At 39.8% G+C, this 22950-nt stretch overlaps 4 protein-coding genes across 4 annotated transcripts; 2 read left to right on the top strand and 2 right to left on the bottom strand.

Moving 5' to 3' along the window:
* The first annotated feature begins 935 nt into the window (after nt 1-935).
* On the top strand, nt 936-5290 carry LOC149111843 (tyramine receptor Ser-2-like). The gene is made up of 2 exons (XM_089289699.1): nt 936-2294; nt 3314-5290. The coding sequence occupies exons 1-2, from the start codon at nt 2282-2284 to the stop codon at nt 3856-3858; spliced, it is 558 nt and encodes a 185-aa protein (XP_089145825.1). The 5' UTR covers nt 936-2281; the 3' UTR covers nt 3859-5290.
* Nucleotides 5291-6627: 1337 nt separating this feature from the next.
* LOC149111842 (carbohydrate sulfotransferase 14-like) lies at nt 6628-10547 on the bottom strand. Its single transcript, XM_089289700.1, has 3 exons — nt 10401-10547; nt 7879-7922; nt 6628-7749 (listed from the first exon to the last, which is right to left on the bottom strand). Exons 1-3 carry the CDS (start codon nt 10516-10518, stop codon nt 6916-6918), a joined length of 996 nt encoding a protein of 331 aa, XP_089145826.1. The 5' UTR covers nt 10519-10547; the 3' UTR covers nt 6628-6915.
* Nucleotides 10548-13736: 3189 nt separating this feature from the next.
* LOC149111841 (melanopsin-B-like) lies at nt 13737-17202 on the top strand. Its single transcript, XM_089290142.1, has 2 exons — nt 13737-14164; nt 15235-17202. The coding sequence occupies exons 1-2, from the start codon at nt 14152-14154 to the stop codon at nt 16119-16121; spliced, it is 900 nt and encodes a 299-aa protein (XP_089146268.1). The 5' UTR covers nt 13737-14151; the 3' UTR covers nt 16122-17202.
* A 1388-nt stretch (nt 17203-18590) lies between these two features.
* Nucleotides 18591-22486, bottom strand: LOC149111840 (carbohydrate sulfotransferase 14-like). Its single transcript, XM_089290356.1, has 3 exons — nt 22369-22486; nt 19842-19885; nt 18591-19712 (listed from the first exon to the last, which is right to left on the bottom strand). The coding sequence occupies exons 1-3, from the start codon at nt 22484-22486 to the stop codon at nt 18879-18881; spliced, it is 996 nt and encodes a 331-aa protein (XP_089146482.1). The 3' UTR covers nt 18591-18878.
* Nucleotides 22487-22950: the final 464 nt, after the last annotated feature.

Raw genomic sequence — 22950 nt, 5'->3', positions numbered from 1 at the left:
AGAGAATATATTGGAATATAATATAATATAATATAGAAGGTTAAAACGGTGGAAAACAGATTTTGAAGGGAGATGGTTGACTTTCAGGTCATCTGATGAGACACTTCTCGCCATTATTTTAATAGATCATTTCCATGTGAAGTCATCATTTCCTAAAATCGAAAACTAAAGAGCCACCAAAGTTATTATCCCCATCAGGCATAAGAGGGGGTAAATTTATATCTGTTTACAATGTCACAGCTCAAGTGTGCATTTGAAAACAAGCGTATTTTGAATTTCAGAGTTATGGCGCTGCGCGACACAAAGCTACAATCGCATTTGTCGAAAAATATATACTTATCTCATGATTTTTAGCTTTTTTAGCTTTTTTAGAAGTTAGACCATTAGGAAAGTGCTTATGTAAATGTTTGTTTGTTCAGTACAGATAGTCAGTGGCCTAGATAGCCAAAGTAAGTTTCAGGTCTTAACACTATTTTCCGGCTGCCATATTGGTGCACCACAGAGGTGCACCAACATGGCGTTTCCATACTGGGCTCCGTTGCAACGTGTAGTAAAAGTGAACGCAAAACCCATCAAGTCGCTCAAATTCGCCATTTTGAGCCACAGAAACGACAATACACAACAACTGAGGTAGATTTACATTTATTTTGAGCTTTAACATGGACATTACTCGATATCAGTTTACGATATTAAGACTCTTTAATATTCCCATACATTTCTTTATTTTTCGAACATACAAACAGATAGGCCCTTTGTATGGGTTCCCTGTGTGTAAATTTCTGCGAGACATTTCGACAATTCAAATATCTGTAGTCTGGGAAAACGCACAAACCTAAAACTTGGAGAAGTGTCCTCTATATCTATTTCCTATAAGATCACAATTTGTTGACTTTATCCACTGAATGGTTTTGGATTTATTTTTTTATTGTGTGACAGTGGAAACGATCTGTATGAATGACTACATGTCTAATAATTCGAACGTTCTTTACATATGCATGTTTTGTGAACGCTTTTTATTTTATATCAGCGTACAAACTTTTTCTTTCTTTAGCTTCCCACAGAGCCCTTAACGTGCCTTGAGTCTGCCTTAGTCTGGCGCTTTGTTGCATGCAAAGGGCAAATGGTTGGTTGGTTGGTTCTCCATCATCCGTCACGCTTCCGGCTCGTCACGCCACTGATTGGAAAGATTCCGTGAAGCCTCAGTGAAGATGCTTCGTCGCTAGTCGAAGGAAAAGAACTGGGAGACTTACAAAATGGAATTCTCTTCGTATTTTACTTTTAAGCGATCTAACATGGATGGATCGAGATGTCGCCAGGTCATTTAAATCTCAGTTGTAATGAATATTGGCAAGATCGAAGAGTTTGGTGTATCGAAACCATGATTCGAAGTTATCAGTGAGTTATCCCTCAAAATCGATATCCATATTGTTGTTGCGGCTCTTGTTTCGGCGCGTGAGACAAGAGCCTGAAAAAACCGGACAATCTCGCAGGCTCTGAATGCTGGCCCGGGTTTATCTTGAAAACTTAGGTGTATGTTTTTTTTGAAATGAAGTTTCGATGCGTTGTCTCCCCGTGATAAGCGCGAGGTTTTGAAAGGGAAAGTCCATGATGCACACCCAAACACTTCAACATTCAAAAACATTTCCATGTAATATCTTAATTGTTTGTCTTTGTCATCAAGCTGGTTAATCGATCTGTAATTTCAATGCTGTTGCTACTAAATCTTATTACTGACCTGAGTTATAAACAAAATACAAAAGCAAAATATTGCTTCTAGCTAGTATTTATTCATGTTATCATGTGTCTCTGCCAATCGTTTAACTAATGACGTTTCGTGACATATTGTATGCAAGGGTATATATATTTCTGTTTCCGGTGATTTCTGGGAAATAGGGAAAGTGTTGTTTTATTGAATGACTCAAACAGCAGCTGGATTCGATAGCTTTATCAGTCCGTGATTGCAAAGAAACACAAAATCTGAGCCACGTCACTTTAACTGTAAATTCACCGTGGGGCAGCTTCTCTTGCAAATAGCTTCGTCTGCTTCTGGACCCCTCGATTGGAGTCTGAGCGTGCCGGTTGGAACAGGGAAAGTGTTGCTCTATTGAATGAATTACAAAAATAGCGGTTGGATTCGATAGTTTTATCAGTCCGTGATTGCAAAGAAACAAAATCCGAGCCACGTCACTTTAACTGTAAATTCACCGTGTGCCAGCTTCTCCTCCAAATAGCTTCGTCTGCTTCTGGACCCCTCGATTCGAGTCTGAGCTTGCCGGTTGGAATGGATGTTGACGGTAAGTTTTCGTCGAACGGCGACTCAATAGCTTTACAGTATGATATAAGGCAATTTCTTTGATCGATGCAATGGCGATTAGTCATGTGTAAAGCAAACACAGGACGAAACCTCGACGTACACGCATTATTTTAAGTTCAGGACCTTCATTTATAAATTTCCGCTCCCGGGCTGGTTTTCAGTATTCAAGGGTATATTTGACTTGTTTCGTGTGCAGACTTAACGTTAACCTTACCAAATTAAGCAGCACGAGACTGATATAACGGGGCAAATTGATAAAATATAGAGCTCGATAATCCACGAATCCTTAATTGAAAGAAATTGCTTCTACTGAGTGAATGCCGAAAGTGATTTGTCTAACACTGTTAGCGTGACAACAGCCTGACTGTTTTGTTCTGGGACGAACTTTGTACTCACTCAATTAGCCATGCATCAGTCAATTGACATCCCTACCCCCCAACCCCTGATTTAACGCTTGCCGAAGCCAGGACTTAACGCACTTTAAACGGTGCGTTGGTTCCAGGGAGTAGTGGATTTATAGCTTTCGTATTTAGTGAGAGTCTCTTGCAAAATTATGCTAACATCAGTTGTTTTTTGAGTCCCGAGCGAAGAGCTGAAAGTAGGCTCGATTTCCGCCACTCACTCTGGTCCAGCCGCGTTCCCAAAACAGCGGCTGGTAATCGAGCCTAAGATGAAAGAGGTCTTTTTCCCGGGGAGGGGGAACTCTCATATAAAAAGAAGAGGTACCCCTAAAAAACCCCTAAGAGGTACCAAGTTGCTGTTTTGTGGGCGTGGCTTGAAATGTTTTTCACCCCTATATTTTTCAGCTCAATAACCTAAAAGGTACCGCGAAACCTCTCACTGTGAACCTTTTGAGGCTGAACACCCTAAGAGGTACCAAAACCGCCCTTTAACACCTGAAAGGTACGACAAGCACCCCCATCCTTTTAATATTGAAGTCCCCCCCGGGGGTCTGTTTTTACTAAAATCAGGGACTCAAACTCATTCTTTTATTTCCAGACTCAGTTCCTTCTGCTGATGCAACAGTTTTCTTGTCGCTCTCTGCACTGACCGTGGTTGGAAACTCCTTGGTAATAATAACAATTTGGAAAGATCCGTTCAAAAACCTTAAAGGGACCGCAAACTACCTGATATTAAACCTCGCCGTTTGTGACTTTTTGTTCGGTTTTCCTGGCGAGTTACTTTTCGCTCTCCTTCATTGGCTCCCCCACAAAAGCATTGTCCAAGGAGCGTACACAACTGCTTATCTTGGCTTTTACGCTTCATTTCTGACAATTTTAGGCCTTGCAGTTGAACGACTGATTGTAATTTCATCTCCGTTGAAGAGCATGAATTACTTAACGCAGACTTACCTGACACTTGGAATTTTCTGCATCTGGCTTTTCGCTGGGCTGTTAGCATTCTCTCCCGTGCTTGGATGGGATTCATTCGACAGTTACAGAGCGTTCATTGTTGATGCTTTCATCTTCCCAATAATCATCTTATTATTCGCCTGTTACGCGAGAGTCTTCGTTCTGGTAAGAAAGGGTTTGTATCGAGATTAATATTTAACGACTGGAGGTGGGCGTGAAGAGCGTTTAAGTCTCACAAGAAGTGCTCAAGTGAGAGAAAAGCTAAAACGAAGAGAGAGGAGCGTGGCGTTTTCTGTGTTCATACTGGTTGGGTTGTGCGCTGTGTGCTGGACTCCATCAATTGTGTTGAAAAACATAAGTGAATTCTTTGGAAGCTCTTACGTTCCTTACAAATATCGGGCCATATTACAGACTTTTAGCTGTCTGCATCCGCTGCTCAACCCGATCGCTTATTCGCTGCGAACGGTGAAATTTCGACGGGCACTACGGAAGATTATCTGCAATTGTAACCGTGACTATCCAAGGCGAGTTATTTTCTAAACATTAAATGTTATTAGTCAATGCCAGGCCAACATTTTCAATCTCGTTGCAATCCACGATCCTTTAATTTGCTGAACACAAAGAATGGAAACACAAAGAATGGAAACTTCTATGAGACTTAAATCTATAGATATGCCAGCATTAGTCACAGAGGTTACTCTCACTACGCATGCTCAGTAACCGTTATTTTGAATTTGAACGAAAAGTCGCAACTCCTTTTGTGCATTTGGAAGTGTGATGAAAGGGTGCGTCTCGTTTTTGATATATTCGTTTTTGGTATGTTACTTTTAGCCTACATGGTCTCACAAAATTTACTTGAAGCAAAAGCGCACAGTAAATGAGTATGAATCCCATCCATCTTTCTCCTAGCTATCCTAATGAACTTGCAAATGCGAAGTTAGGTTATAGTTAAAGGTTTTGTTGTCAAAACAGCGAGGCCAAGTCACGGGTGAATCCAGGATTTTTCAAGGAAAGAGAGGGAGTGGCTGATACCTTGCGGCCGCAAAATCAAGTGGGCATGTTCCTAAAATTTGCAATTTGAGAATTGGAACCTGATTGAAAATGGTAGCAGTGCCACAAGGAAGAAATTACAATGAGGCACCTGCTCAGAGAGTTTGCCATTATTTCTGCCATAAAATTCACAACCTTTGATATTGTTTTATGTTTTGCTTCTCCAAAAGGGTAGTGACTAGTCACCCATTCCGCAGCCCCCCTCCTGAATCCGCTTCTGCAAGTTGAACAGAATTGAAAATGAGAATTCGGGTCTAAGATTTTCAAAACTTTTGACGAGGGTACTCACCGTGTTTGTTGCAACGACAAGAACTTTTAAAACTTGAGTTACAGATTTGTAAAACAAAAATCCAATTTTCCCACTGGTTTTTCGATTCCCCGGTGTTTTTTTAGTGATACAGAGCAACCTGGGTTGCACAGAGAAGCCAAAAGACGTGTCCATGCGAAAACCTAACGCAGAATCCATCGCTCCACCTATCCCAAATCTGAGAGCAGAATAACTTAGTCTCAGTTATGATAAAAGAACAATTATTGTTCAGCTATGTATCTAAATAAATCACAGGGTTTCCGTTTAGTACTTTACTTTACATGAGAAGGGCTTCAAGCTTACCCAGAATAGATGTTGACCTAAAAAAGTGTCATTTATTTAGTTCCAGTTGTCGCGGGAGTCAAGATCAGGCTCCTTTTTTATACCTCAGAAACATATTTCCTACCCTTTCATATAAGTAAACTTGTAAAATCCCTACCCTTTTATATACCTGAACCCTGAAAAACGCCTCAACGTATGCGCTATTATGGAGAGTATCCCCAGGTCTCCATTTTACACACGACCGAATCTTCAACAGCGGATGTGGTATTTATGAATACGTATGATGCACTTCCGTCCTTCCTGCCTTCGGGGAAGGAAGTCGGTTTTCCATTCTCAATTGCTTGCCACCTATCTCGTTAATATATCTCAAGCCATTTGTTACGCATTGGTCGTAATATTGCTTCTGATTTCAGGACCCAAACAGATTTAACCGATCTGTTTCCATTTTTATTGGTGGCGCATTCATGCGAGGCAGTTGGAATCAATGAACCACTTTGATGATGTCATGCAATATCATGACAATTTTTTCATATAGACAATAAACCACCTCTTTTAATAACAATCCAACAGATATTCCAATCGCATGGAATATGCGACCCCAAACTTGCCAATGTTTACAAAAGAAATGTCTGCCTGATGGCACATATTTCTAAAATTTGTATAAATTTGCCGAGTTTTAGGTCCCTTATTCTCATAACTTTGCGACAGATTCTTACGAAACTTCGTATATTCACTAAATTTGACATGATAAGTCGAGAGGAGAGGCTTATTTTTGTTTGAATGATAGAAAAAAGAAATAGGAATAGCGTTTGACATCGTCGAAGTTGTGCATTTCGTTACTAACTCAGAGTCTGTACATTCTTGACGCTTCAGTGCTTTTTTCAGTGTGAAATGCACGAAACTCGGGTAATTTACACCATACAAACTTAGATTATTTCTGATCTCCACTCTTCTTCGCAGCGTCCACTTCTATTGTATTCGTGTCATTGGGGAGCTGTTATATTTTTTTTCCACCCAGGTTATATCTATTCGCTCAGCAGCGTGCCTGTTGTATTCCCGTTCAAACGATTGGCTGACAAGGAAGAATAAGTCGGAAGATGCACGAAAGTAGATAATAACCGCTGCCCGAGCTCGCGTTGCCTCCTTTTTATACTTCCTTTGGAACTTTCACAGGATAGAGAAAGGGAGGAGGGAGAAAAAGGGGGAGAGGGGGAGAGAGATCCCTCAGTAAGCCTGGATAACTACCTTCGCCACGGCTTTCCGGCTATGGCAGAGTATTTATAATTAATGAGAGCAGGAGGAAGCTGAAAAAGAATACTCAGTCAGAACAAAACTGCAATTTTTTTCGGTCTCAACATTAAATAACCTGTTAAGTGCCAGGCAACGACTAATACAAACATGTGGACTAACGCTTAACGCTTGGGAAAACTCGAAACGTTATGCAAAATGTGCTAAACTTTCTCCGTTTTCTGTTAGCCTATGTAAGAAGGAGACTCGTATTTAATTAAATAAACTATATAAGTGGTTGAAACTGTTTGCTATGTAAAGAAAGATGAATTGAAATGTCGGCTTCACCAGAGGATCATGCGAGGACGCAGTACACATCTTCATCAACCACTGTCAACAGAGGACTGATTCAGTAGCTGTTTTACGGGACCAAGATATTCGTAACCAAAAAGCTCAAAGTCATTGCGATATTGCTCTGCAAGTCTGGTAATGTCTTCAGGAGGAACTGTGGAATAATAACTGATTATCTCACGTGAGCTGGTCGAATTATGTATCGGCGGGAACTTTACACGATCTTCAATTCCCGCCATCTTTAAGAGAAGACTGGCATCTTCCTCCAAGGTTTCTAAGTGACCAATAAAATCGTAGTTTATGACGCAAGGATGGCAAAGATCCTCGTATTGCCGCCAGTGTGGATTACGTGCTTTGACGTCACGGGAGTAATACTGGACGAATTCTGAAAAGGTAACATTATTATCTCCATTTGGGTCAAAATCCTTGGGTCGAAAGACTTTCACAATTACTTTTCGAATGTTTTTGCTAAAGTTACGATTCTTTCCGATAAATTTGTCTTTAAAGGCAGAAAGGAGGCGATGCAGAGGTTCCCCAACAAAGACAAATTTAAAATAAGTTTTAAGTCGAAGCCACTTTTCTTTTTCCTGGTATTCATTGAGACGAGGCCATAAGCCTAGTCTGTGAACGAATATTCCTTGCTTAAGCCCACGTAGATCTGCCAGCGCCCTTTTCCAAGTTGTCGAAGCTACTTTCGGGATTGTGCAAAACATGATTTTATGCTCATCATCTACAACAATAAATTTAAATTGTGTTTTGGTTGGTATTTTTTTGAATCTATGCTTTAGACAGTAGTCTTTAAGATGGCGCTTTCTGGCTGTTTGTCTCTCTTCTACTGAACTCGGTGTTGACTCTGGAATAGTTTCCTACAAAATGAAAGATTTACATCATAATTAAAAACCTTGTTGATGAATGTTTTATGGCATCATTTAAACCATAGCTAATTCGTCCACTTGATCTAGCTCTGTCAATTCATACTCAAAGAATTATGTTACCTCTGTTCCTCTAGTCTGAAATGTTACTGTTTGTGGTATATTTGCTGAAAAGAAAGTAACATGTTAAGGGATATATCAAACATGAAAGACCACATTTGTGTTAGACCACATTTCCAAACACCGAGAAGAGAGTTGAAAACACGACGCGCAGCGGAGTATTTTTGATAAACGTCGAGATGTTTGGAGATGTGGTTAAACACTGTCTTGAGTGTTTGATACATCTTCGTAATCGAAACTAAAACAAAGGAGAAAATGGAGAAATCATCTGGGCTTGTGTGTCCCGGTATACAGTGTATATTTGGTAGGGAAACGTTCGATGTCAGATGGCCACAATGGGATCGGAGTGTAAGTGGTCGAAGAAAATGAACATAGTAAATCAGTGAAGCCTTCGTATCAAACTACACCTCGTATGTTTATGATTTCCAGCTTTCCGAAACTTTAACTTAATGCAGTTTGTGCTTGCGAAGCCGCGACATTGACACTAAAGCACTTGTCCCTTATAAATAAATACTATAATCGCGAGTGGATTTCTTGTTGAAAGACTTGTCTATCTGACTGCTTTACATTAAACGAAATAAAATTTTAAGGTATCATGATAGGTGGATTGACAGTGTTTGGAAATCGCGCTCTTACGCTGGCGCTTTGAAAGAAAACCCCATCAACCTATATATTTTCTGAAAGCTTAATAGTTATAGAATAGAATCATATCTTTGAAATTTTCTAAAAAGTTATTGTCGCAGTGATATTAAAAGAAATACCCAGAAACACTGCTTCGCTTAAACTGGTTCGCTTCCGCGCGTGAATTATCGGAGCGGCGCGATTTACATCGGAAAATTTTTCTCACACATCAACCTCAAAAATCGTGTCTGCGATTTTCCAGATGTGGTTTGGTGTTTTTTCTACACCCTCCTAAACTTTGATATTTTTAATGCGGACGTTTCCTTCTACAAAAGAGGCCATAATTTTGAAACGGAAGGGAAAATAAACAAAGCGCGACACGGTTTTTCGAAGGAGGTATCCTAGAACACACCTGCCGATTTTCAGCCAATTCCATCGGAAGACGCGCGTAAACGAACTAAAAATGTTCATCCTTATATGCAGTTTTATTTTATAGAGAAAAACACGAAAAACCTTTTATGAGATTTGTATGAATAGATGTTAAAAATCCCCTCCGCACTGACAGATGTCAGCATGGGTCAGTTTACCACAACAACGGGTTATGAGAACTTGAAATAAACAGACGACTAATATTCTGGCGCGGAAACCCGCGTCACAGTGAAGTCGTCCGAGAAGGGACAAACTACAAGTTAAACTGCCGTGATCTTTTACTTAAAAGATTTCGTCGGCGGCATTGGTATTATGTTGCTTAAGTTTAGGCTCCTTCGTTCTCCAGACATTTTTTGAAACCATGCCTCGTGAAGCCAAAAAGCATAAAAAAGAGGAAATCTCGAGGTCTATATTGTCAACATCTACATCTGCGCTTGACTCTCTCTCGTTGTGGAAGTTTCGGAATCGCGTCCGTTCTACAGCAATTTCGTGCGACTAGCACTTGTTGTATTTTGTCCTTTAGCTTCATTGGCGGGACTAGTGTCCTCGAGTTCCTTCAACCATTCTTCTTGGTTACAGTGCGACCCACGGTCGCTCAGAGTCAAAGATCTTGTTCGACGCTGAACCTGTGGGTTCCACCAGATTTTCGCCTCTTCGGCCTCTTCGAAGACGAAAATGGGCAAGAACGTTTCGTCCTGACATACAGAAAATTTGAAAAGAACGAAAGCCAACTTGCCATGAAACAACCAGATCAAGAACAGTTCGCGTGCACAAATGAAATATCACACCGCAATTCGCGTTACTTGAGACAACTGGCGGTGAATTTTAATTAGAGGTGTCAACGCGCTGTAAGGGGTTAATTATATTCAAAAATAGTTTTTTTACTTTAACTTAAAAAGTAAAAAAGCCCTTTTCCCCATTCTTTTTGCAAAATATTTATCTCAGTCTTCTCAATTTGAACAGCCAAAGAAAGATTTTTCGCATTTTTCGTAAAAATCCACCTACCATGATACCTTAAGTTTCAAAACAACAAGAACAGTTGGATATAATATATTAGCGAAACAGTATTCGTAAAAGAGTACAGAACGAAACAGCCCTTCAGAGTTTTTGTCGAATTGAGTTTTTACAGCTGGCATAGAAATGTTGCACCACTGGCAAAAATTTCGTTTCGATAAAAATGAAACGAGATTTCAGCAACCAAATTTTGTTTTTCATTCAACTCAGCCGGGAAATATTTATTTTGCCTATAATAAGTTTGAAAAAGTCATTTTCTGTTCCGTACCAATATGTATGATTTTTCTGTTATTTTCGGTTACAGCTCTCACGATATCAATTCTGGGATTTCATTAGCTTTGGGAATATTGTTGCGTTGAATACAGATAAGATCGGTTTTCATCGTTTCTTAATTCAGGTGAGGGGCACCTTAAAAGAACGTCTCAACTTCACGGCATTCATTAAGCATTTGTACCGCTTACCGAAATGTCCTCTGCTGATTATATGGTCTGATATCATCTCAGAACTCCAATATAACACCAACACAAGCGTTGGTAGCAAGAGTGGGAGAAACACTGTCTTTGACCTCATGTTGAACATTGCAAACCAAACTGATGGATAGCTGTTTTACTGACACGATACCAGCTTGATAAACGAATTACGCTGACCAACAGTTATAATCAGTCATGCTGTTTGCAATTCTTATCGCCCAGTCAAACAATACAGCTTACCAAAAAACATCACTGAAATGACTGAATTGTCTTGTAGCCTTGGATTCTCAGCTCACTAAAGGGTCGAGTTAATAATCTTGATATCAGGCGTATTTTAAGGCAGATAAGAAAGGTGTCGTGACATTTTTTTAATGGACAATCAAGGATTTCAGTATTTGCTGTGAAGATTTCGAATGCAGATTGACTTGTTTTTACCTGCCCAGTTTACACTGAAATAACGATTTTGAAAACGTCTGGTTATGATATGAAAGAGAGAATGATACAATTAATAAAGGAAATGAGAAGTGTATTTAGTGACGATGTTTTACGAAAACCACTCCTTTAGTTCGTTTATCTTAGAATCAGAACTGAAACAATGTATTCTACTAACGTCAGGTTATGTACTGACTAAGAATTAAAAAAAAAAAATCTGATGCAATGTCAACAAATCTGTAACTGATCATCAATTTAGAAAGAGCCAAGTCTAAACAGCTCGATGGCTTGAGTAGAACAACATCGGGTCTTCATGTCCGCTTTTAATCAGGGGTGGCGAATGGTCCTTCAAAAAACCTGGGTCTCGCAGTTTCGTTTTTTAGCTGTCATGTGTGTCTCGCAGTCTAGATTTTTTTTCAAAGCTAAGAAAGTCACAAAGTACCGAGAGGTTTTCATATTTTTTATGTAAGCTTAAATGACCTCTTAGAACCTCAACGTCTCGAGCTCGCAATTAAAACACTTTGAAGCCTCGGTTTTGCAATTGAAGAAGTCAAAATGTCTCGGGCTCACAAAGAAAAACGCTAATCTCTCCTTCTCGCAAAGTCTTGCATTTAACATTCACCAACCCTTTAATTGGCCACTGTTCTCTGTACAGACTCACGCTGAAATCAAGTCAGTGGCAGGCTTGACTTTCTGTTTTGTTTTTTGATTGGAACAGCGGTGGATCTTTATGTTGGCTTTTAATTACCAGCCACTGATTTGTTGTAGGCAGCCACGATGACTCAATTTGAAAAAAACTTGGCAAACTTGGTGTCCTTTCTTTCCTTTCCTTCTTACAAATCGCAGAAAATATTTCTTCGGGGCATTTGCTATTTCCATTCACCCTGGCACTCACAGAATGAAATCAATTTTTCTTTCACGAAAAGTTATTATTTTAGGAACTGGTAAAACGTGTTTGCACCTGTTTATTCCTTAAATTCGCAATGACTTACAAACATTTCTTGTTTATAGAAAGTGTATGTTAAGAGAATATATTGGAATATAATATAATATAATATAGAAGGTTAAAACGGTGGAAAACAGATTTTGAAGGGAAATGGTTGACTTTCAGGTCATCTGATGAGACACTTCTCGCCATTATTTTAATAGATCATTTCCATGTGAAGTCATCATTTCCTAAAATCGAAAACTAAAGAGCCACCAAAGTTATTATCCCCATCAGGCATAAGAGGGGGTAAATTTATATCTGTTTACAATGTCACAGCTCAAGTGTGCATTTGAAAACAAGCGTATTTTGAATTTCAGAGTTATGGCGCTGCGCGACACAAAGCTACAATCGCATTTGTCGAAAAATATATACTTATCTCATGATTTTTAGCTTTTTTAGCTTTTTTAGAAGTTAGACCATTAGGAAAGTGCTTATGTAAATGTTTGTTTGTTCAGTACAGATAGTCAGTGGCCTAGATAGCCAAAGTAAGTTTCAGGTCTTAACACTATTTTCCGGCTGCCATATTGGTGCACCACAGAGGTGCACCAACATAGCGTTTCCATACTGGGCTCCGTTGCAACGTGTAGTAAAAGTGAACGCAAAACCCATCAAGTCGCTCAAATTCGCCATTTTGAGCCACAGAAACGACAATACACAACAACTGAGGCAGATTTACATTTATTTTGAGCTTTAACATGGACATTACTCGATATCAGTTTACGATATTAAGACTCTTTAATATTCCCATACATTTCTTTATTTTTCGAACATACAAACAGATAGGCCCCTTGTATGGGTTCCCTGTGTGTAAATTTCTGCGAGACATTTCGACAATTCAAATATCTGCAGTCTGGGAAAACGCACAAACGTAAAACTTGGAGAAGTGTCCTCTATATCTATTTCCTATAAGATCACAATTTGTTGACTTTATCCACTGAATGGTTTTGGATTTATTTTTTTATGGTGTGACAGTTGAAATGATCTGTATGAATCACTACATGTCTAATAATTCGAACGTTCTTTACATATGCATGTTTTGTGAATACTTTTTATTTTATATCAGCGTACAAACTTTTTCTTTCTCTAGCTTCCCACAGAACCCTGAACGTGTCTTGAGTCTGCCTTAGCCTGGCGCTTTGTTGCATGCAAAGGGCCAATGGTTGATTGGTTCTCCATCATCCGTCACGCTTCCGGCTCGTCACGCCACTGATTGGAAAGATTCCGTGACGCCCCAGTGAAGATTCTTCGTCGCTAGTAGAAGGAAAAGAACTGGGAGACTTACAAAATGGAATTCTCTTCATATTTTACTTTTAAGCGATCTAACATGGATGGATCGAGATATCACCAGGTCATTTAAACCTCAGTTGCAATGAATATTGGCAAGATCGAAGAGTTTGGTGTATCGAAACCAAGATTCGAAGTCATCAGTGAGTTATCCCTCAAAATCGATATCCATATTGTTGTTGCGGCTCTTGTTTCGGCGCGTGAGACAAGAACCTGAAAAAACCGGACAATCTCGCAGGCTCTGAATGCTGGCCCAGGTTTATCTTGAAAACTTAGGTTTATGTCTTTTTTTTTTTTTTTAATGAAATTTCGATGCGTTGTCTCCCCGTGATAAGTGCGAGGTTTTGAAAGGGAAAGTCCCTGATGCACACCCAGACACTACAACATTCAAAAACATTTTCATGTAATATCTTAATTGTTTCTCTTCCGCATCAAGCTGGTTAATCGATCTGTAATTTCAATGCTGTTGCTACTAAATCTTATTACTGACCTGAGTTATAAACAAAATACAAAAGCAAAATATTGCTTCTAGCTAGTATTTATTCATGTTATCATGTGTCTCTGCCAATCGTTTAACTAATGACGTTTCGTGACATATTGTATGCAAGGGTATATATATTTCTGTTTCCGGTCATTTCTGGGAAATAAGGAAAGTGTTGCTTTTTTGAATGACTCAAACAGCAGCTGGATTCGATAGCTTTATCAGTCCGTGATTGCAAAGAAACACAAAATCTGAGCCACGTCACTTTAACTGTAAATTCACCGTGGGGCAGCTTCTCTTGCAAATAGCTTCGTCTGCTTCTGGACCCCTCGATTGGAGTCTGAGCGTACCGGTTGGAACAGGGAAAGTGTTGCTCAATTGAATGAACAACTCAAATAGCGGTTGGATTCGATAGCTTTATCAGTCCGTGATTGCAAAGAAACACAAAATCTGAGCCTCGTCACTTTGACTGTAAATTCACCGTGTGTCAGCTTCTCTTGCAAATAGTTTCGTCTGCTTCTGGACCCCTCGATTCGAGTCTGAGCTTGCCGGTTAGAATGGATTTTGACGGTAAGTTTTCGTCGAACGGCGACTCAATCATAGCTTTACAGTATCATATAAGGCAATGTCTTTGATCGATACAATGGCGATTAGTCATGTGTAAAGTAAACACAGGACAAAACGTCTACGTGCATGCATTATTTTAAGTTCAGGACCTTCATTTATAAATTTCCGCTCCCGGGCTGGTTTTCAGTATTTAAGGTTGTATTCGACTTGCTTCGTATGCAGATTCCACGTTAATCTTACCAAATTAAGCAGCGCGAGACTGATATAACGGGGCAAATTGATAAAATATAGAACTCGATAATCCACGAATCGTTAGTTAAAAGAAATTGCTTCTACTGAGTGAATGCCAAAAGTGATTTGTCTAAAACTGTTAGCGTGACAACAGCCTGACTGTTTTGTTCTGGAACGAACTTTGTACTCACGCAATTAGTTATGCATCAGTCAATTGACATCCCTGCCCCCCAACCCCTGATTTAACGCTGGCCGAAGCCAGGACTTAACGCACTTTAAACGGTGCGTTGGCTCCAGGGAGTAGTGGATTAATCGAGTTTCTTTTATAGCTTTCGTATTTAGTCAGAGTCTCTTGCAAAATTATGGCAACATCAGTTGTTATTTTGAGTCCCGAGCGAAGAGCTGAAAGTAGGCTCGATTTCTGCCACTCACTCTGGTCTGGTCGCGTTCCGAGGGCGCGGGCTCATTTCCCAAAACAGCGGCTGGTAATCGAGCTTAAGATGAAAGAGGTCTGTTTCTCGGGGGGGGGGGTGGGGTGGGGGGGACTCTCATATAAAAAGAAGGGGTACCCCCAAAAAACCCCTAAGAGGTACCAAGTTGCTGTTTTGTGGGCGTGGCTTGAAATGTTTTTCACCCCTATATTTTTCGGCTCAATACCCTAAAAGGTACCGCGAAACCTCTCACTGTGAACCTTTTGAGGCTGAACACTCTAAGAGGTACCAAAACCGCCTGTTTAACCCCTGAAAGGTACGACAAGCACGCCCATCCTTTTAATATTGAAGTCCCCCCGGGGGTCTGTTTTAACTAAAATCAGGGACTCAAACTCATTCTTTTATTTCCAGACTCAGTTCCTTCTACTGATGCAACAGTCTTCTTGTCGCTCTCTGCATTGACCGTGGTTGGAAACTCCTTGGTAATAATAACAATTTGGAAAGATCCGTTCAAAAACCTTAAAGGAACCGCGAACTACCTGATATTAAACCTCGCCGTTTGTGACTTTTTGTTCGGTTTTCCTGGCGAGTTACTTTTCGCTCTCCTTCATTGGCTCCCCCACAAAAGCATTACCCAAGCAGCGTACACAACTGTTTATCTTGGCTTTTACGCTTCATTTCTGACAATTTTAGGCCTTGCAGTTGAACGACTGATTGTAATTTCATCTCCGTTGAAGAGCGTGGATTACTTAACGCAGACTTACCTGACACTTGGAATTTTCTGCATTTGGCTTTTCGCTGGGCTGTTAGCATTCTCTCCCATGCTTGGATGGGATTCATTCGACAGTTACAGAGCGTTCATTGTTGATGCTTTCATCTTCCCAATAATCATCTTATTATTCGCCTGTTACGCGAGAATCTTCGTTCTGGTAAGAAAGGGTTTGTATCGAGATTTAACGACTGGAGGTGGGCGTGAAGAGCGTTTAAGTCTCACAAGAAGTGCTCAAGTGAGAGAAAGGCTAAAACGAAGAGAGAGGAGCGTGGCGTTTTCTGTGTTCATACTGGTTGGGTTGTGCGCTGTGTGCTGGACTCCATCAATTGTGTTGGAAAACATAAGTGAATTCTTTGGAAGCTCTTACGTTCCTTACAAATATCGGGCCATATTACAGACTTTTATCTTTCTGCATCCGCTGCTCAACCCGATCGCTTATTCGCTGCGAACGGTGAAATTTCGACGGGCACTACGGAAGATTATCTGCAATTGTAACCGTGACTATCCAAGGCGAGTTATTTTCTAAACATTAAATGTTGTTAGTCAATGCCAGGCCAACATTTTCAATCTCGTTACAATCCACGATCCTTTAGTTTGCTGAACACGAAGAATGGAAACACAAAGAATGGAAACTTCTATGAGACTTAAATCTATAGATATGCCAGCATTAGTCACAGAGGTTACTCTCACTACGCATGCTCAGTAACCGTTATTTTGAATTTGAACGAAAAGTCGCAACTCCTTTTGTGCATTTGGAAGTGTGATGATAGGGTGCGTCTCGTTTTTGATTTATTCGTTTTTGGTATGTTACTTTTAGTCTACATGGTCTCACAAAATTTACTTGAAGCAAAAGCGCACAGTAAATGAGTATGAATCCCATCCATCTTTCTCCTAGCTATCCTAATGAACTTGCAAATGCGAAGTTAGGTTATAGTTAAAGGTTTTGTTGTCAAAATAGCGAGGCCAAGTCACGGGTGAATCCAGGATTTTTCAAGGAAAGAGAGGGAGTGGCTGATACCTTGCGGCCGCAAAATCAAGTGGGCATGTTCCTAAAATTTGCAATTTGAGAATTGGAATCTGATTGAAAATACGAGCAGTGCCACAAGGAAGAAATTACAATGAGGCACCTGCTCAGAGAGTTTGCCATTATTTCTGCCATAAAATTCACAACCTTTGATATTGTTTTATGTTTTGCTTCTCCAAAACGGTAGTGACGAGCCACCCATTCCGCAGCCCCCCTCCTGAATCCGCTTCTGTAAGTTGAACAGAATTGAAAATGAGAATCCGGGTCTAAGATTTTCAAAACTTTTGACGAGGGTACTCACCGTGTTTGTTGTAACGACAAGAACTTTTAAAACTTGAGTTACAGATTTGTAAAACAAAAATCCAATTTTCCCCCTGGTTTTTCGATTCCCCGCTGTTTTTTAGTGATACAGAGCAACCTGGGTTGCACAGAGAAGCCAAAAGACGTGTCCATGCGAAAACCTAACGCAGAATCCATCGCTCCACCTATCCCAAATCTGAGAGCAGAATAACTTAGTCTCAGTTATGATAAAAGAACAATTATTGTTCAGCTATGTATCTAAATAAATCACAGGCTTTCCGTTTCCGCTTTCCGTTTAGTTCCTTATTTTACATGAGAAGGGCTTCAAGCTTACCCAGAATAGATGTTGGCCTAAAAAAGTGTCATTTATTTAGTTCCAGTTGTCGCGGAAGTCAAGATCAGGCTCCCTTTTTATACCTCAGAAACAGATTCCCTACCCTTTCATATAAGTAAACTTGTAAAATCCCTACCCTTTTATATACCTGAACCCTGAAAAACGCCTCAACGTATGCGCTATTATGGAGAGTATCCCCAGGTCTCCATTTTACACACGACCGAGTCTTCAACAGCGGATGTGATATTTATAAATACGTAGGATGCACTTCCGTCCTTCCTGCCTTCGGGGAAGGAAGTTGGTTTTCCATTCTCAATGGATTGCTTATTTGAATACTATTAAGCAATTGCTTGCCACCTATCTCGTTAATATATCTCAAGCCATTTGTTACGCATTGGTCGTAATATTGCTTCTGATTTCAAGACCCAAACAGACTTAACTGATCTGTTTCCATTTTTATTGGTTGCGCATTCATGCAAGGTAGTTGGAATCAATGAACCACTTTGATGATGTCATGCAATATCATGACAATTTTTCATATAGACAATAAACCACCTCTTTTCATAACAATCCAACAGATATTCCAATCGCATGGAATATGCGACCCCAAACTTGCCAATGTTTACAAAAGAAATGTTTGCTTGATGGCACACGTTTCTAAAATTTGTATAAATTTGCCAAGTTTTAGGTCCCATATTCTCATAAGTTTGCGACAGATTCTTACGAAACTTCATATATTCACTAAATTTGACATGATAAGTCGAGAGGAGAGGCTTATTTTTGTTTGAATGGTAGAAAAAAGAAATAGGAATAGCGTTTGACATCGTCGAAGTTGTGCATTTCGTTACTAACTCAGAGTCTGTACATTCTTGACGCTTCAGTGCTTTTTTCAGTGTGAAATGCACGAAACTCGGGTAATTTACACCATGCAAACCTAGATTATTTCTGATCTCCACTCTTCTTCGATTTCGCAGCGTCCACTTCTATTGTATTCGTGTCATTGGGGAGCTGTTATATTTTTTTTTCCACCCAGGTTATATCTATTCGCTCAGCAGCGTGCCTGTTGTATTCCCGTTCAAACGATTGGCTGACAAGGAAGAATAAGTCGGAAGATGCACGAAAGTAGATAATAACCGCTGCCCGAGCTCGCGTTGCCTCCTTTTTATACTTCCTTTGGAACTTTCACAGGATAGAGAAAGGGAGGAGGGAGAAAAAGGGGGAGAGGGGGAGAGAGATCCCTCAGTAAGCCTGGATAACTACCTTCGCCACGGCTTTCCGGCTATGGCAGAGTATTTATAATTAATGAGAGCAGGAGGAAGCTGAAAAAGAATACTCAGTCAGAACAAAACTGCAATTTTTTTCGGTCTCAACATTAAATAACCTGTTAAGTGCCAGGCAACGACTAATACAAACATGTGGACTAACGCTTAACGCTTGGGAAAACTCGAAACGTTATGCAAAATGTGCTAAACTTTCTCCGTTTTCTGTTAGCCTATGTAAGAAGGAGACTCGTATTTAATTAAATAAACTATATAAGTGGTTGAAATTGTTTGCTATGTAAAGAAAGATGAATTGAAATGTCGGCTTCACCAGAGGATCATGCGAGGACGCAGTACACATCTTCATCAACCACTGTCAACAGGGGACTGATTCAGTACCTGTTTTACGGGACCAAGATATTCGTAACCAAAAAGCTCAAAGTCATTGCGATATTGCTCTGCAAGTCTGGTAATGTCTTCAGGAGGAACTGTGGAATAATAACTGATTATCTCACGTGAGCTGGTCGAATTATGTATCGGCGGGAACTTTACACGATCTTCAATTCCAGTCATCTTTAAGAGAAGACTGGCATCTTCCTCCAAGGTTTCTAAGTGACCAATAAAATCGTAGTTTATGACGCAAGGATGGCAAAGATCCTCGTATTGCCGCCAGTGTGGATTACGTGCTTTGACGTCACGGGAGTAATACTGGACGAATTCTGAAAAGGTAACATTATTATCTCCACTTGGGTCAAAATCCTTGGGTCGAAAGACTTTCACAATTACTTTTCGAATGTTTTTGCTAAAGTTACGATTCTTTCCGATAAATTTGTCTTTAAAGGCAGAAAGGAGGCGATGCAGAGGTTCCCCAACAAAAACAAATTTAAAATAAGTTTTAAGTCGAAGCCACTTTTCTTTTTCCTGGTATTCATTGAGACGAGGCCATAAGCCTAGTCTGTGAACGAATATTCCTTGCTTAAGCCCACGTAGATCTGCCAGCGCCCTTTTCCAAGTTGTCGAAGCTACTTTCGGGATTGTGCAAAACATGATTTTATGCTCATCATCTACAACAATAAATTTAAATTGTGTTTTGGTTGGTATTTTTTTGAATCTATGCTTTAGACAGTAGTCTTTAAGATGGCGCTTTCTGGCTGTTTGTCTCTCTTCTACCGAACTCGGTGTTGACTCTGGAATAGTTTCCTAGAAAATGAAAGATTTACATCATAATTAAAAACCTTGTTGATGAATGTTTTATGGCATCATTAAAACCATAGCTAATTCGTCCACTTGATCTAGCTCTGTCAATTCATAATCAAAGAATTATGTTACCTCTGTTCCTCTAGTCTGAAATGTTACTGTTTGTGGTATATTTGCTGAAAACAAAGTAACATGTTAATGGATATATCAAACATGAAAGACCACATTTGTGTTTGACCACATTTCCAAACACCGAGAAGAGAGTTGAAAACACGACGCGCAGCGGAGTATTTTTGATAAACGTCGAGATGTTTGGAGATGTGGTTAAACACTGTCTTCAGTTGAGTGTTTGATACATCTTCGTAATCGAAACTAAAACAAAGGAGAAAATGGAGAAATCATCTGGGCTTGTGTGTCCCGGTATACAGTATATATTTGGTAGGGAAACGTTCGATGTCAGATGGCCACAATGGGATCGGAGTGTAAGTGGTCGAAGAAACTGAACATAGTAAATCAGTGAAGCCTACGTATCAAACTACACCTCGTATGTTTATGATTTCCAGCTTTCCGAAACTTTAACTTAATGCAGTTTGTGCTTGCGAAGCCGCGACATTGACACTAAAGCACTTGTCCCTTATAAATAAATACTATAATCGCGAGTGGATTTCTTGTTGAAAGACTTGTCTATCTGACTGCTTTACATTAAACGAAATAAAATTTTAAGGTATCATGATAGGTGGATTGACAGTGTTTGGAAATCGCGCTCTTACGCTGGCGCTTTGAAAGAAAACCCCATCAACCTATATATTTTCTGAAAGCTTAATAGTTATAGAATAGAATCATATCTTTGAAATTTTCTAAAAAGTTATTGTCGCAGTGATATTAAAAGAAATACCCAGAAACACTGCTTCGCTTAAACTGGTTCGCTTCCGCGCGTGAATTATCGGAGCGGCGCGATTTACATCGGAAAATTTTTCTCACACATCAACCTCAAAAATCGTGTCTGCGATTTTCCAGATGTGGTTTGGTGTTTTTTCTACACCCTCCTAAACTTTGATATTTTTAATGCGGACGTTTCCTTCTACAAAAGAGGCCATAACTTTGAAACGGAAGCGAAAATAAACAAAGCGCGACACGGTTTTTCGAAGGAGGTATCCTAGAACACACCTGCCGATTTTCAGCCAATTCCATCGGAAGACGCGCGTAAACGAACTAAAAATGTTCATCCTTATATGCAGTTTTATTTTATAGAGAAAAACACGAAAAACCTTTTATGAGATTTGTATGAATAGATGTTAAAAATCCCCTCCGCACTGACAGATGTCGGCATGGGTCAGTTTACCACAACAACGGGTTATGACAACTTGAAATAAACAGACGACTAATATTCTGACGCGGAAACCCGCGTCGCAGTGAAGTCGTCCGAGAAGGGACAAACTACAAGTTAAACTGCCGTGATCTTTTACTTAAAAGATTTCGTCGGCGGCATTGGTATTATGTTGCTTAAGTTTAGGCTCCTTCGTTCTCCAGACATTTTTTGAAACCATGCCTCGTGAAGCCAAAAAGCATAAAAAAGAGGAAATCTCGAGGTCTATATTGTCAACATCTACATCTGCGCTTGACTCTCTCTCGTTGTGGAAGTTTCGGAATCGCGTCCGTTCTACAACAATTTCGTGCGACTAGCACTTGTTGTATTTTGTCCTTTAGCTTCATTGGCGGGACTAGTGTCCTCGAGTTCCTTCAACCATTCTTCTTGGTTACAGTGCGACCCACGGTCGCTCAGAGTCAAAGATCTTGTTCGACGCTGAACCTGTGGGTTCCACCAGATTTTCGCCTCTTCGGCCTCTTCGAAGACGAAAATGGGCAAGAATGTTTCGTCCTGACATACAGAAAATTTGAAAAGAACGAAAGCCAACTTGCCATGAAACAACCAGATCAAGAACAGTTCGCGTGCACAAATGAAATATCACACCGCAATTCGCGTTACTTGAGACAACTGGCGGTGAATTTTAATTAGAGGTGTCAACGCGCTGTAAGGGGTTAATTATATTCAAAAATAGTTTTTTTACTTTAACTTAAAAAGTAAAAAAGCCCTTTCCCCCATTCTTTTTGCAAAATATTTATCTCAGTCTTCTCAATTTGAACAGCCAAAGAAAGAGTTTTCGCATTTTTCGTAAAAATCCACCTACCATGATACCTTAAGTTTCAAAACAACAAGAACAGTTGGATATAATATATTAGCGAAACAGTATTCGTAAAAGAGTACAGAACGAAAAAGCCCTTCAGAGTTTTTGTCGAATTGAGTTTTTACAGCTGGCATAGAAATGTTGCACCACTGGCAAAAATTTCGTTTCGATAAAAATGAAACGAGATTTCAGCAACCAAATTTTGTTTTTCATTCAACTCAGCCGGGAAATATTTATTTTGCCTATAATAAGTTTGAAAAAGTCATTTTCTGTTCCGTACCAATATGTATGATTTTTCTGTCATTTTCGGTTACAGCTCTCACGATATCAATTCTGGGATTTCATTAGCTTTGGGAATATTGTTGCGTTGAATACAGATAAGATCGGTTTTCATCGTTTCTTAATTCAGGTGAGGGGCACCTTAAAAGAACGTCTCAACTTCACGGCATTCATTAAGCATTTGTACCGCTTACCGAAATGTCCTCTGCTGATTATATGGTCTGATATCATCTCAGAACTCCAATATAACACCAACACAAGCGTTGGTAGCAAGAGTGGGAGAAACACTGTCTTTGACCTCATGTTGAACATTGTAAACCAAACTGATGGATAGCTGTTTTACTGACACGATACCAGCTTGATAAACGAATTACGCTGACGGACAGTTATAATCAGTCACGCTGCTTGCAATTCTTATCGCCCAGTCAAACAATACAGCTTACCAAAAAACATCACTGAAATGACTGAATTGTCTTGTAGCCTTGGATCCTCAGCTCACTTAAGGGTCGAGTTAATAATCTTGATATCAGGCCTATTTTGAGGCAGATAAGAAAGGTGTCGTGACATTTTTTTAATGGACAATCAAGGATTTTAGTATGTGCTGTGAAGATTTCGAATGCAGATTGACTTGTTTTTACCTGCCCAGTTTACACTGAAATAACGATTTTGAAAACCTCTGGTTATGATATGAAAGAGAGAATGATACAATTAATAAAGGAAATGAGAAGTGTATTTAGTGCCGGTGTTTTACGAAAACCACTCCTTTAGTTCGTTTA

The sequence above is a fragment of the Orbicella faveolata genome, unplaced genomic scaffold, assembly GCF_042242905.1.
Source record: "Orbicella faveolata isolate gen_17 unplaced genomic scaffold, um_ofav_v1 contig_2, whole genome shotgun sequence".
Lineage (NCBI taxonomy): Eukaryota > Metazoa > Cnidaria > Anthozoa > Scleractinia > Merulinidae > Orbicella > Orbicella faveolata.
The sequence above is the reverse complement of the archived record's forward strand: the minus strand, read 5'-3'. Positions and strand labels throughout refer to the sequence as shown.